Source organism: Microtus oregoni, unplaced genomic scaffold (genome assembly GCF_018167655.1).
Source record: "Microtus oregoni isolate MIOR12 unplaced genomic scaffold, Mior012 000022F_ref0000154, whole genome shotgun sequence".
In the NCBI taxonomy this organism is placed as follows: Eukaryota; Metazoa; Chordata; class Mammalia; order Rodentia; family Cricetidae; genus Microtus; species Microtus oregoni.
Genome location: NW_024543081.1, coordinates 9,221,495 through 9,236,557, shown reverse-complemented (window position 1 = coordinate 9,236,557; position 15,063 = coordinate 9,221,495). Strand labels below are relative to the sequence as shown.

At 51.2% G+C, this 15,063-nt stretch overlaps 1 protein-coding gene across 1 annotated transcript in view; it reads left to right on the top strand.

Annotated features, from left to right (window-relative positions):
• Positions 1-5,381, top strand: part of Parvb (parvin beta) — an 80,640-nt gene extending 75,259 nt beyond the window's left edge. Inside the window, exons 12-13 of the mRNA XM_041672608.1 lie at positions 2,453-2,525; positions 2,706-5,381. Coding sequence (XP_041528542.1) covers positions 2,453-2,525; positions 2,706-2,782 — 150 coding nt within the window. The 3' untranslated portion in view covers positions 2,783-5,381. The remainder of the gene's footprint in view (positions 1-2,452; positions 2,526-2,705) is intronic.
• The last annotated feature ends 9,682 nt before the right edge of the window (positions 5,382-15,063 follow it).

Sequence of the window (15,063 nt, the reverse complement as noted above, 5' to 3'; positions counted from 1 at the left end):
AGGTCTGCAACTGAAGAGTTAATGTTGCACTTCTGAGGACTTGGCAGAGGACAGGCTGGGCTGCTGGGTACTCACGGCACCTGCTACTTTATTTTTCCAAAGTGTGAGGCCCATGAGGCACGGAGGCAGACGGTGGCAGCCGCAGTGGGAGTCAGGGTAACAGCAGAGGACAGGCCAGTGTTTATCAGTCTGCTGGTTCCTGGCACTGAGCAGTCTGTCTGCTCATGGCCAAATGCCGTTCCTATCATGCCTGCAGAGATAGAACTGGGCAGATTAAAGAGGTCTTGGCATGTTGGAGTCCACGCTGGGGATGGAGGGAAAGCGAGTGCAGTGAGCAGCGAGCGGTCCAGAGCTCACCAGGATCATGGAGCCTGATGCAGTTGTAGAAACCAGAGGTCAGAGTGTCTGGTGCACAGGTTCTCGCATAGTCAGACCCCTGTGTGGTTGTCTTATCTCTGGGAAATCTCGTCTTTGTTTAAACTAATCAGGAGGCTGGTGAGAGCCGTGGATAACCAGTAGAACTGGGTCTTTGTCTAAACAAGGCTTTGTATAAATATGAGAGAAGCCTCGTTCCTCAGCCTGGCTTTCTCCATTTGTAACCAGGATTAACATCTATGCTGGCCACTGCCTTGGCCCAGAAGGCTTCAAGGATGCCTCTGGTGATGAGCACACATCCAGAGGGTCTGCCCATTCTCTAGGGAGACAGGAGGTTGGGGTGTGTGACTCTGCAGGCATCTGGGGCCCTGTCCTCAGAGGGGTTTGACAGTAGGGTCCCTTTATTATTTGCATATGTTTACATATATCTACACACACACTCTCTCTCTCTCTCTCTCTCTCTCTCACACACACACACACACACACACACACAGAGTCTGACCTCTTCTTCCTAGGGGTGGTCATCACCTCTATGAGCCTTGACCAGTGTATTTGTTTCCTAGTCCTCATGGCTGTGAGGACCATGCTCTGCACTGGGGCAGGCAGTGTCTCTGATCAGCTCTGTGGCCTGAAATTGAGGGTCCTTTGCTCTGGTCCCAGGCATCTTGCTGACATCTCAAGAGTGCTGAAGGCGGCAGAGATTCAGCAAGCAGAGTAGGAGATGGACCAGAAGGTGCACTCTCAAGCAAAGCAGCAGCCTACATCTTTAACCAAAGACATTATCTGGGGATGTAGCTCAGTTCGTAGAGTACCTGCCTAGCATAACAGGTCCTGGGTTCAATCCCTGGCATTGTATAAACAGGCACGGTGACAAACATCTGTAATCCCAGCACTTGAGAGGTGGGGGTAGAAGGTTAGAAGTTCAAAGTTATCTTCCTATAGCTTAGTTTGAGGCCAGCCTGGGCTAAATCAGACCGTCTCGAAAAGCAAAAACAACCAACATTAGGCTGAAGAATAGCTCAGTAGTGGAGCACGTGCCTAGTGCACAGGAAACAAAACACTGAGTTCACTCTCCAGCTCTGGGGTGGGAGAGGGGGATGGGGAGCCACAAGACTGGCAGCTCACACCCTGCGGTTCCCGCCTTCTGTTAATTCATGATTGACATTGTAAGGGAGATTATCGCTGGCATTCCTTGCTCACCTACAGTGGAGTGACAGACAGTGCTACTGTTGGAGAGACAGTTGGTCACTGTGAGCCGTCAAGCCTGTCCAGCTGGTGTCTGTGCCCTTGCTGGTTTGGTGGTCTACCTTCCCAACTCCTCTGCTCAGGGCAGGTAGAAGCTGCACATGGTTTGTCTGGTCTTGACCTCTATAGACTTTAAACATCACAGAAAGGCTCTGAGTAGGAGCCATCATTAGCAGAATGGAAGCCTCAATAGTGTTCAGTTGGGCGGGCAGGGCGGGTGGGCAGGGAAGGGCAGGGCGGGTGGGCAGGGAAGGGCAGGGTGGGTGGGCAGGGAAGGGCAGGGTGGGCGGGCAGGTGGTCAGGACTGGAACCAGGGATCTCCACGCTGGCCCTTGGGCTAACCTCAATTCCATCAGGGTCTCCAATTGCCTCAGGAACAGTGTTATCCCACAGAGACACAGTCAGACCTCCACGCGTGCCCAGCTTTTTAGTTATCTGACAGCAAGCAGCCACCGTGTGTTCAGAGGACTGTCCAGAGATGAGACCTTTGCAAGGGACTTGTCTTCCCCAAGCCTCAGTTTCTCAAGCTGTCATTTCTCATCAGGTGATAGGTTCTGGCTCAGAGGGGGCACTTGGCTCTCAGCCCCAGGGGAGGAGGGCAGGCTGGAAGCTGGCATCCTTCCCTTCTCCAAACCCAGACAAGAGGAACAGGAACTATAGAGTTACCCTTACTGAACCCACTGTGTGTGCTGTCCCTGTGTCCTGTCATGTGTCCTGGTGGACTTTGTACCGAAGGCAGCAATCAGCTCTCTCCACATGGAAGGAAGGAATGTGTGGACATGGTCAGGTGTGGGGACATGGACCTCACTGTCACTGATCCTGTCTCCGGCAGGTGCACAACGTGGCCTTTGCCTTTGAACTGATGCTGGACGGAGGACTCAAGAAGCCCAAGGCCCGCCCTGAAGGTAACACCCCACCCGAGCAGCTCGGAGCACAAAGAGAGGGGCAGGAGGGGTCAGGGCATCAGGAAGCTGCGTGTCCGTGGGCAGCAGATGGTTTTTTTCTGCTGCACGTGTGGCAACCCAGCTTCCAGCTTCTGGAAAGCTGTCCTCTTCAGCCAACTGTCTGTCTGTTTCCTTCTGCAGATGTGGTGAACCTGGACCTCAAATCCACTCTGCGGGTCCTTTACACTCTGTTCACCAAGTACAAGGACGTGGAATGACGGAGCATCTGATCCTTCCAGGGCAATTTCTAGGCAGGGAAAATGGGCATGTCTATCCCCAGCCCCTGTTTCCCCAGGGAGGCCTCAGGCTTCTCATCCCGGCTGTGTAATGTCCCTCCTCTCTGCTCCCTGCCTGGCCCCCTTTCCTCTGTGGTTCCCCAGCCAACTGGTTAGGCCTTTGAGAACTTGGTGCTTAAAACACCCTCTCAGGTTTGAGGCCTCACTTCCTTTTTTTCTCTGCTGCCATCAAGAGATGAAAAAAAGAACGAAGCCCCAGCCTAGTCCTCAGCTGGAGAGGGCTGTCCACCTGTGCTCCAACCCACGGGGCAATTACTGATGGCAGGAGCACAGCAGCCCTTGCTCTGGGGACTCCGCCCCACTTGTCCTCAGGAATCCCCTGGGCTGGGCTCTCCCTGGAAGCGGGGTCCTGTCTTAGTAAAAAGATCCTCGCAGTTTTTCACTCCTGTCTCAGAAGCATCAGACTTGTGACGTGTCCCCCCCAACCCCAACACACACACATCCGTTTGTGGTTTACTGGTCTTGACTGACCTTTTACATAAACTCTCAGGACCCAGAATGCCTCGGGCCCCCAGGGAAGCTACACGGAGCCTGTCTGGGTGCCTTGCTGGCTCTGAATATGCAGCTTGAGCCAGCTTGGAGCCGGAACCTTGCTGTCTCTGAGGCCCTGTTAGGGAATGGACACATTTTTAGAGATTTTACAAGGGGGTGGGTATCTATGACTAGGCCTGCCTCACCACAGGCTACCGGCAGCCAGAATGACAGAGGCGTACATCTGGCGGCTTCGGAGGCTAGAAGCAGGCGGTGGAGGTGCTGGCTGGGCTGGTTTCCTAGGCTTCATTTTCACCGCTCCTCTCTGCCTTTGCATGCATTAGCCTCCTCCTAGTTCTGATAGGGAACCCATCCCCTGTATGGCCTCACTGCCCCTATGATAGCTGTAAGGTCCCTGTCTCCAGGGCAACCTCCCTCGGACACGGCAGGAGTAGGTTTGTGGGGCTTGTCTGAGCTGGGCGTATGAAATGTCCACATCCTTCCTAGAACACTACTGGTATCCCTTGCAGCACGTCCTGTAAAAGAAAATGCTGCTGTTCCCATAAGCCGTCCCCACTCTAGAGAGGAGTGGGGATGCCATGGCTGGCTGGCTTCTTGTCGCAGGAACCCTACTTCTGTGGTTCACCCCCTCTCAAGTTCTTCCTACCTCCAGCCTTCGGAACCGCCACCCTCTTCCTTGAGCCTTAAGCGTTCACAGCAGCTACGGTGAACCTCTCTCTTCTGATTCCCACTTTGCCACGGACCAGGGCTATGGAGTGAGGTGTTGATACTCAACAGAACGCCGACCATGGAGTTCCAGCAAACAGTTTAAAATCATCCCTTGGTTCAGCTGTTGCTAAGCTGGGGATGGGCTTGGAGTAGTCTGTTCTGATGGAGGTGGCTTCCCAGCAGGGGAAAGAGATAATTAAAACGGCCTTACCGTGTCTCCCCGTGGGATGCAGTGACATTAAAGAGCCACACTGACAAAATAGCCAGGATCGGAATGTTCTGTGTTGCCTTCCTCCTGCACGGAACCACAGCAGCATCTGGGAGCTGCTGGGTCTGCCTTGCCCAGCTCACAGGTGGTCTTGGCAAGGGTGTCTCACATCCCCGGGGCAGGGAGCCTTGATGTGAAGGGTTTGCAGAGACCTATGGTGCTGGGGGGGGGGGGCTGGTCTGGGAAGGGTGGTGGTTTCCTGAGCATCCCTATCTGGAGGACACATGTCCCACTTGGAATCCAAGTGGGCTCCTTTCCCCTGCAGGAGAACTGACGAAGCCAGGGTTCCATGAAGGCACGACCTTCCCCATTGGCTGAGCATAGAAGTGGTTCTGAAATACCAGTGAAGGGCTACCTAATGGCTTTGCTCTCTTTGCTCCGTGGAGCAGTCACTCATCCCCTCGACCTGGACAGAGGACTGAGAACCAAGGTTCCTAGGCCAACTTCAGGGCCTCCCGTGTAGGGCAAGGCTTCTCTCACAGATTTGCCCCATTAATTTAGGGAGAACTGTCCCCATCCATACCCTCTGGTAATTAATGACCCCTTCCTCAATTTTCCCATGACTCTCACTGGGGGCCCCCTTTGAGTTGTCAATTCAAGGAAGTTCTGGAACATTCCACTGCTTGGATCTATAGTCTCTCCTGATATTTATTTGAAGAGAGGTCTGGCCACCAAAACTGGTAGAAATGCCATCATCTATCATGCCCCACACAGTCACAAGGAAGGGTCTGGCAGGTCTGTTCCTCCTCCTCCCCCAGGTCTGCAGGCCAGGTCTGGGATTGCTCCCCTCTGTTCTACACAGATTTGCATGTCTCCCCCAGTCCTGCTGACTTGGGTGGACTTGCACAGGCAACTCTTGTTCCCCTTCTGTTCAGTTGTGCACGCCCTGGGCCCAGGGCCCCTGCGTCCTCTCCAGCCTGACGAAACGGGATCTTATTTTCAAGCAGTCGAATCCGCTCCCCCCTATGCTGCCACGCTTTATTGTCTTTTTAATTGTTCGAAGCAAAGTGTCCTCTGGATTTCTGGATATTAAATAAAAACCACTAAACCCCCGGCTGCGCTTTGATCAGACCCTCCTGGCAGACAGCAGGGACAGCGTGCTTGCGACAGCTCAAACTTATGGCTTCCTGTGCCAGACATTCAGGCCAGGCGGGAGACAAAGCTCGGGGTGTCACAGCGTGCTCTGACTTACTCTGGCAGTGAGCTCGGATGCACCAGCTGGCCTCTGGCTCTTTGCGGGGCTGCTTCTCACACATTCCATGTCTGTACATCTTGCCCAGCTCTGGGCAGGGAGAACATTTCACATGGCCAGGCTGACTTGAACTCTCCCTTTTGATGCTACCAGGCACACGCTCAAGGAAGATGCTCTGAGGAGCAGAAGGGCTGGGGGGATGTGCTTCCCTGCTCTGCGTGGAAGAAGTGGAAGTCAAAGCCAGCCTGTGATGGCGACCTCAACTTGGCATTCTGTACCCCTTTCCCTGAAGAATCCCATGCCTTGGGTGCATTTTTCTGTATAGAGTGATGCTTACTGGGAAGCCGTGAGTTCAAGGCCAGCCTGGGCTACATAGTTCCAGGGTAGCCTGGGCTATCAAGTGAGACCTTGTCTCGAAACAGTTTTACTACCCCCAAATGCCTAGCTGGCCTAGACAGCAAGTCAGTGATGCTATTTGAATAGACTGGGGTTCAAGATGGCTCAAGGGGTAAGGTGCTTACTATGTAATTGGGAAGACCTGAGTTTGGATCTCTATGTGCTGGGTGTATCACTGGGTGTCCATAATCCCAGACCTCCTATAAGATGAGAAGTAGAGACGGAAACTACCTGCTAGCCCAGCTACTCTGGTGAGCACAGGAGGGAACAGCAAAGGGACCCTGCTTCAAAGGAGGTAGAAGGTGAGACCAGACCCCTAAGGTTGTCCTCGGACCACTACATACATGCCATGTGTACCCCCATCCACAACAAAAATACATGTGTACACACACATAGTTTATTTATTATAATAATAGTTATTATTTTTAGCTAGCTTAAAATGACAGACTCTGGCTGGGAGGATCCAGCCTTTGGATGGGCTCTTGGGCCCCAGTCCAGCTTTGTTTCTTCAGTGACTACTGGTGGCTTAATTTGCCTGAGCCTCCCAGGGCTCAGGGACAGAAATTAGCCGTCTTCAATAGCATGTCCCTCGGCGATGTGTTGTAATGTCTGGAGGTGGATTGGTGGCCACGGCTGGGAAGGATGAGCTACTGGCCTGTTGTGGAGACTTGGCTTACTACCGACACCCTACAGCCCATGGGACAACAAAGAATAGTGTCCCCAAATGTCACTGTGCTCAGTCTGGGACACCCTGAGGTAAACTGTCAGCTCCTGGGATAGTCCATGTCAACTTTCTTTGTTGTACAGGATTTTTCTGTTACTATTGATGGAAAAAAAAACCTTTTCCCTTAGCAACTGGGACCACACAGCACAGTTGATAGAGTTCTAAGGTCCTTGTTGGGAAATGAGGCAGGAGGAGTACCTTGAACTCAAGAGCAGAAGAGGCTACATTGTGCTAGGCGCAACCCCAGTGCTATATGACCACATGTGGTGGCATATGTCTATAATCTCAGTACCAGCGGGATCAAGAGTTCCAGGTCACACCCTCTGCTATACAATGAGTTCAAAGCTAGCCCAAGCCCCACATGAGAGACCCTGTCTAAGGAAAAACTGGGCGTGTGGTGTATGTGGTATGTGTATGTGTGGTGTGTAGTGTTTGTGTATGTGTGTGGTGTATATGTGTGGTGTGTGTGTGTGTGTGTGTGTGTGTGTGTGTGGTGGAGAGAAGGTTATGCTTTCTATTGTTGTGATAAACACTACAACCAGAACCAACTTGGAGAAGAACGGGTTAATTTCAATTTACAGTTCCCCTAGAAACTCAAGCAAGGCGGGAACCTGGAGGCAGGACCTGAAGCAGAGGTCATGGAGGAGTGCTGCTTATGGGTTTGCTCTTCATTTACCCGCTTTACCAGGACCACCTGCCCATGGGCGACACTGCCCACAGTGGGTTGGGCCCTGCCACATCCATTATTAATCAAGAAAATGTCCGATAGGCTTGCCCACAGGCCAGTCTGGTGGAAGTGTTTCTCAGCTGAGTTCCCTCTTCCCAGGTAACTCTAGCTTGTGTCAAGTTGGAGAAAAAAGAAAAAGCCAAACTAGCCCATACTAGACACTAGTTCTTTTGAGACCAGCCCATGACACGTGACCCTCCAGGGACCTTCTGATTGATTGATCAGAGCCAGTGGCGTGGCCAGAGACAGAGCTGAGTTCTGAAGCAGGAGACCATAGGGGTGGCTCCTGGAGAATCAGGATGACAGGGCGCAGCAGGGGGTGGTTAGACAGTGTAGGAGCTCAAAGGCAGCTTTGAGGAGGGACCAGAGCTGAGGGCTTCGTGGGCAGCTCAGGCCTTTGCATTCCTTATCTCTCACAAAAACTCTCATTCCATTCTGTCGTCGGGCCCCTAGGAAAGCCCACTCAGTACAGATCCTCTGATGTGTAGGGTCCTTCCTTTATAGTCAGTCTGGGGAAATGGGACCACGGGGGATTCAGACAAGGAAGGGACCACCTGCTCTGACCCATGCAACCCTTCCCAGGCTAAGGAGCCGGGTCAGTGCTGTCCTGGGACAAAGTCTTAGAGCTGGGAAGATGAAGGCTACTGTGTAGATCCCCTGTCTCTGCTTCAGGAAATTATCATTGTCTGTGCCAACAAGGGTGGTCTTTGCCCTGGGCAAGGTGTGGGGAACCCCATGTAGATACTACACAGAGGGACTGTTTGCTACTCCGTGCCACACTTCATGCTACTTGCACTAGGGTGCGGCAGGAAGTGAGGACACAGAACATGTGGAGGTCAGATGGCCAGTGTAGGAAGACAAGCTAGGGCCACGTGGAGTGGGAGCATGGGAAGAGCATAGATAAGATGGACTGTGAGACAGGCCCCCCGGTGAGGGAGCTGCAACCAGAGAGGTACTGGACTGAGCCCCACACTTGTTGGGTCCCCATCCCCCTTACATTTCAATGCGCCACATGGCTCATCCCAGAAGCTGACACCTAAGGCAAGAACACTTGTCACGCTGCCTCTGAGTCATGTCTTCGCGCCTGAAGCACACATCACCTTTGTTGTGCAATGTTTCTCAGAAGGGCTAGGGACTCTGATGTACTACCAGATGCACAGGAGTCTTCCCCGCAACACACTGTGTCAAGGCAAGTTGGAAACAGGCAAGGGATGGTGGCATAGTCCAGAGGGACCTGGGCTCAGGGTGTCCTGGGCTCAGGGTGATCTGAGCATCAGAAGGAGCATGGTAGCGAATGCCTGTAATTCACTTCAGCACTAGAGGGACAAAAGCAGGAGGGAAGGGAGACTTTGCTGCATAGTGAGTTCTAGAGCAACTTGGGCTACAGAGTGAGACCCTGCCTCTAAACAAACAAATAAAAAGGTATTATCTGCATGAGAGATTGATAAATGATAGATAGACTGTCAATGACAGATGATGGACAGGTCTCCATGCATATGTACTGAGGAGAAGGATGGCATTAGGATCTCGTTCTCTCTCCTAACATCTTTCCACGGTATCAAGCTAACAGAGAAGTCACAAGAATTGTAAAAAGCCCTGTGTTTACTGGATGTCTGTAAATGCTACTGTTCCTGCTACTGCTTTAACCTATTGTGCTCTCTGTTTCTTCCTTTCTGTCTCTATTTTTTGGTATTTAAAAATGAGTTCTGATCTATCCCCCTGTCATGTATTAATCCATGTAATGTATCATCTGTCTGTCTATCTATCTATCTATCTATCTATCCCCCATATATCATCTCCACATATCTGCTATCATCTAGCTTGTTTGTCTATCCATCCATTCCAACTATCTGCCCACTCCCACCTTGATGTGGAATGCCCCCCCACCCCGTATGCTGTGAATATGTTTTATTACCATTGGTTAATAAAGAAGCTGCTTTGGCCTATGGCGGCACAGAATATAGACAGACAAGAAATCCAAATAGAGATACGGGAGAAAGAAGGTGAAGTCAGGGAGATGCCAGCAGCTGACGAAGGAGTAAGATGTCAGAGCATTACCAGTAAGCCACGGGGCACATGGCGATATTCAGATTATTAGAAATGGGTTGATGTATGTATATGTAGAGCTAGTCAGTGAGAAACCTGAGCATCGGGCAAACAGTTTGCAATTAATACTAAGCCTCAGAGAGGACCTTCAGGAAGGAGACCTCCAGTTGCACACCTATCATCTAGCTATCATTCCCCTGTATCTGCCCATCATCGCTCTCTGACTATCATCTATCCCTTTGTCCTTTTACACGTGTTGCACACTTATCTGTGTTTATGTCTTCCCCACTGCTATTCTGTGATACGAACTTCGTACAAGTGTCTTCCTCAAGAAGTAACAACTGTAGCAGCATTATCAGCCCTGCAGATCTTATTACATCTGTCCAGCTGTTCTGTTGATGTTCGCTGTCTGGAGGAAAACACAAGCCCAGCTTTGCAGTTTGTGGGTGCTAAGGTTCTCCACTGGCAGAGCCTGAATGCTGTGCGCATCTAGGGTTGGACCAGAATGAAGTTGTCGCTCTGCAACTTCACCTGCTTCCCGCTGTCACAATAGAAGGCCACATGCCAGTCAAGCTTCCTTGTTCTTTCTTCTTCAGTGAATTTCCCATGAGTCCTCAGAAGGACCCAAGGGAGAGGCCATACCAGTCACCTGCTCATGAACTCCACATATATGACTAGGGCCTGCTGGAGTCTGGCCCCTTGTGTATCTCTTCCCATTGACCATAGGATGTTTTGGCTCACTGGTTTTGTAGAGTGACCTATCAAATGACACCCAGTGTCTGGTAAGCAACTCAAAGTCGATGGTGGCTTGGGGTCCTGTCTTAGTTTTGCTTCCTGTTGCTATGACAGGACATCCAAGATGGTAATTTACAGAGCACAGAGGTGTGCTTGACTCGTAGTTCTAGAGGCTGGGGAGTATCAGGCTCTCAACACACGAACTTTTGGTGGGGGACACAATTAAACCACAGCCTGTTCAGGCTTTAGCCCACACTGGAACTGGTGACAATCTGGGCTGGGGGCAGGGCGAGTTCTCAACAGGGGGGTCATGACATCACTGACATCACTGCACCCCACAGCTCTGAAGCCAGGACTGAGACGTCTCCCCTGCCCACTGTCTATCATCCTGGTGGACTTTGCACAGATGCACCCTTCATGGCCTGGCTGGCTCAGAAAAGACTGACCTGGGGGCACTGCTGCTAGGGCCAGGTGCAGATCTTCTGAATCTGTCCCCCCACTGCCAGTAGGCAGCCTCCTGAGCGCTGAGGTCCAGACATGGTATATATGGCATTGGCGTCCAAAGAGCTACCATCATCAAGCACAGGGCCTCCTCCCTAGCTGAAAGAGAAGGAAGATTCAATCCGTGCTGCAAGTGATCATGGGATTTGTGTCACCACATCTCTGGGAATTTCCCAGGGTTCCTTTCTCTTGGGACTACTGGATCCTCTTACTTGTAAATCCACCAAAGCAAAAACCAACCCCAGATGCCCCTTCCTGAAGCTACACAGCCCTTGAGTGAGACCCATTCTTTAAGAATCCAACTCAGTCCCAGAAAGTCCATGAAAGGCCCAAGGGACAGGCTACAGGTGGCTCCTGGTGGTGAGGGGTACCCACTACAGAGTCAGCCTGTGACACAAGCTGCCAGGGTAGGAAGCCATAACAACCACTGCTTCTGTTCACCCCCTCTTTGGACCTATTCCTGCTTTGTGTCCTGACTTCTGTTGATGCCATCGCTGGGCTTTCCTTGGCCCTGGTTTCTGGCAGTATTTGTTGTCTACTGTGGGAGGGCCTGTGGCCAGGAAGGTGTATGTCATGGGTGTTGGGGGTATAGTCCTCTCTCTGGGCCCTGTCATGGGTGTTAGGGGTATATCCCTCTCTCTGGGCCCTGTCATGGGTGTTAGGGGTATATTCCTCTCTCTGGGCTCTGTCATGGGTGTTAGGGGTATATTCCTCTCTCTGGGCCCTGTCATGGGTGTTAGGGGTATATTCCTCTCTCTGGGCCCTGTCATGGGTGTTGGGGGTATATTCCTCTCTCTGGGCCCTGTCATGGGTGTTAGGGGTATATTCCTCTCTCTGGGCCCTGTCATGGGTGTTAGGGGTATATTCCTCTCTCTGGGCCCTGTCATGGGTGTTGGGGGTATATTCCTCTTGCTGTGCCCTACCAGTCATTACTCGTGGCCACGCCCCTCTCTCACCCTTTGTCTACTGGCTATCTCTTTCTGGGCTCAGTACCCATTGATCACTTGCTCTCTGGCCTCCAGGGCCCCTACCCCCATGACTGAACTGGGTACAGAGTAATCTTTTCTAGTCTTCCCATCTGGTGCTGTGTTTCCTTCGTGGAACCATGGAGCCCACTCTGGTTTCCACATTTGAGTGTGCTAAGTGTACCACACAACACTGACTTCTGGACTGCGATGCAGGGCTCAGAGGGCTCAGAAGCCACCCAGAACATGGAACCTGAGTTTGGGACTGAGCCACTGTGCTGCCCAGCCATGCAGGTCCTGGGCATGGCTGCTCTCCCACTTCTTCATGAGCTCTGGTCCTGCCCTGGTGCATCGGAATGGCAGTGGGGAACCGGGAGTCTCGGGTTCCCCTGCAGAGTGGAGGTGACCATGGTGTGATACCTACTTTGCAGAGTAAGTTCCATGCAGGGACAGCCCCTCAGCATTTCCTTCCCTTTCAGCCCTTAGATAAAGATGACCAGCAATGACAGCGCTCACATTGCCACTCTGAGTGTGTCCCTGTTAGTGTGTTTGCTCACTTTACCTCTGCCTCCCACCTGTTCCAACCACTTCTGTAACGATGAATCACAGAGCAAGGGTGGCTAGCTTCCTGCTTGCTCAGCTTGTCACCTGCCATCACGGAACTGTCTAACTCAGGCCAGATCCTGAAGATTCAAGCTCTGAGACCAGCTGGGCTCAGGAGTGTTCCAACTGAGCCATTGGGCTGTGTGTCCCTGCTACAAGCCGTAACACTGTACAGTAATTGCTCAGCCATTTTTTCACGAGCGACTTAACAGAGCCAGGGGCTTCGGTAAAGGTTTTGAAACCAAGATTCAAGGAATTTTGGCGTTATTGCTGTGTGAATAAAGCGGCTGTCTTTTGCTGTAGATTTTCTCTGTAGCTAACTCCCTTTCTGCTACATATTTGAGGACTAATTCCCACAGTTCAGAACTGTTTTCCCCTAGCTACATGTAAAAACAGTTTTCCACTGCCAGACTTTCATTCTCCTCTCCTAGGTAAACACAGAGATCTGCCTTCCTGCGATTGTCTTCACCAGCAGACATTTGATCAGTGGTTGGGGTCCAGGAAAGGGCACTCCATTTAAGATAGTCACAGATATCCATGGATATAGAATTAGTACCGGCCCAAGCTGCTGCTCTGGTTTTACCCCAGGACCAGAACGACTGATAACAGCATACGCCGGAACTGATGATTTAGAGGTCTGGGTCTCTTCTTCACTTAGAGCAAAAAGTCTAACTCCAGACCTAGGGTGTAGAAATTACAGCATCTGCTGTATGTGCTATTAGATTCAGGAGTCATAGCTGCCCCCTGACTGTTTACGTAGGTTGCCAGGTTACTCGGTGGGAGAAAAGAAGTGGCGCTCTGATTTAAACAACCCGTGCCCTATTAATAATTTTACTGAAAGTAGACCTTTTTAGCTCTTTCTAACCGCCTAAAAATGTAGTGTAGCACACTAACCTTCCCCTCTAGAATTTCCTGATGATTTAATTCCTTTCTTAACTAACTTCCTCTAATAAGGAATTCGCCAGACATGTGCTCTCATCACCCCCACCTTTGAACTGACAGCCATGGATCTGTGTGTATGTGTGAAAACTCTTATCTGACTTTTATGGGGCCAAAGAACCCCAGCTCTGGAACCTGCTAGGGCTGGGGAATTGCTGGTTTTAAGGCTATATATGACTGGGAATGTTTGTAACAGGGAGAACAAGGAACAGAGAGGAATAAAGAAACATGGATAGACGGAACCTGTTGGGAGTGGACTTCTCAACCTCAGATTTTAGCCTCCCACACTTTAGCTTATTGTGGTGTCTTTCATTGGACCCTGGGAGGGATCCGTAGAAGGTGGACTTTTAGGAACTCCGTTATGTCCCCAGTGTCCTCCTGGCCTTTTCGTGGTGGTTCCCACCTCCAACATCATTGTCAGCAAGGCATTCTTTTCCAGAAAGCCCCCTTGGTCCCTGTGACAACTCATTTTCACTGTCAACTTGACTGGATTTGGAATCACCTATGGGTGCGTCTGTCTGTGAGGGCGTTTGTGGAAAGGTTTCACTGGGGAGGGAAGACCCACCTTGAAGGGTGTGGCACCATTGGGTCAGAGTGTGAGCTGAGCCAGCACTCAGGGCCCTGCCTCCTGACTGCGGATGCAATGGAATCAGTGATCTCACAGTCCCATTGCCATGCCCCCTGCCTCGACCCCTCGACTGTGAGCCCAAATAAAACCCTTTCCCTAAGTTGCTCTTTTCAATTTTTCTTTCTTTTCTTAAAGACAGAGTCTCAGGTACTCTTGAAGCCGGGACTTCCCGCCTGCTAGGCAGGCACTCTACCAACCAAGCCATGTATCCAGTCTCTGTCACGAATTTTGTCATTGCCAACAAGAAAAGTGACCAGTACAGTCCTTTAAGCAATAATAGCCATCAGAATGTATTCATTGAGCCCATTTTCTGTCGGGTTCTTTTGTAGGCACTGGCTTTTAATAGCAAGTGGGAGAGATGGGCCCCTCCCTGCAGAGGTCCTGGATTGATGGAAGGACAGCCATCAGACACCAGCCAGTGTCACTGGCTGACCTAGCATGCTTGCTGGCCCAAGCCACCTGTGCTAGACAGGAATGTTGTGTCAGGCTTCCTAGAGAAGGAGACACCAAAGTTCATGTCGGGAATGAGCTTGAGCTGAGTGAAGAGCTAAGCAAAGTTTACAAGATGTGGGAGACAGGATGTGTGATGTTATGTGGGTGGGACGGGTGGGAAGAGGATGCGAGGGTCAGGAAGATGTGGCAGGTAGGTTATGGGTGCAGGACTCTGGCTGGGACCAGAGGACTGGCTTTTATTTAGGAGACTTTGGCTGGGTGTAATGGCCTGTGGTGGTTTGAAAGAAAATGACCCCCAAAGGGAGTGGCACTATTAGGAGGTGTGGCTTTGTTGGAGTGGGTGTGGTCTTATTGGAGGGAGTGTGTCACTGTGCGAGTGGACTTTGAGGTCTCATATATACTCAAGCCACACCCAGTGTCTCAAAGACCACTTCCTGTTGTTACCTGCGAGTCAAGATGCAAGAACCCTCAGCTCCTTTTCCAGTACTGTGTCTGCCTGCATGCTGCCTTGCTTCCTATCAGAATGGTAAAGGACGGAACCTCTGAACTGGCTTGTAAGCCACCAACTCAATTAAATGTTTTCTTTATAAAAGTTGCCATGGTCATGGTGTTTCTTCACAGTAACAGAAAACCTAAGACATGGCCCGTGCCTATAACGTAGGCTTGCAAGAAATGGGATGGAGCAGGAGAATCAGGAGTTCAAGGTCAACCTCAGCTTGATGAGTTTGAGGCCAGACAGGGCTACATTAGACTGTCTCACAATCCAGAAATCAAGCAATCAAGCAAGCAAGTAAGCAAGCAAGCTAGTTAGTGGACAGCCCCGGGG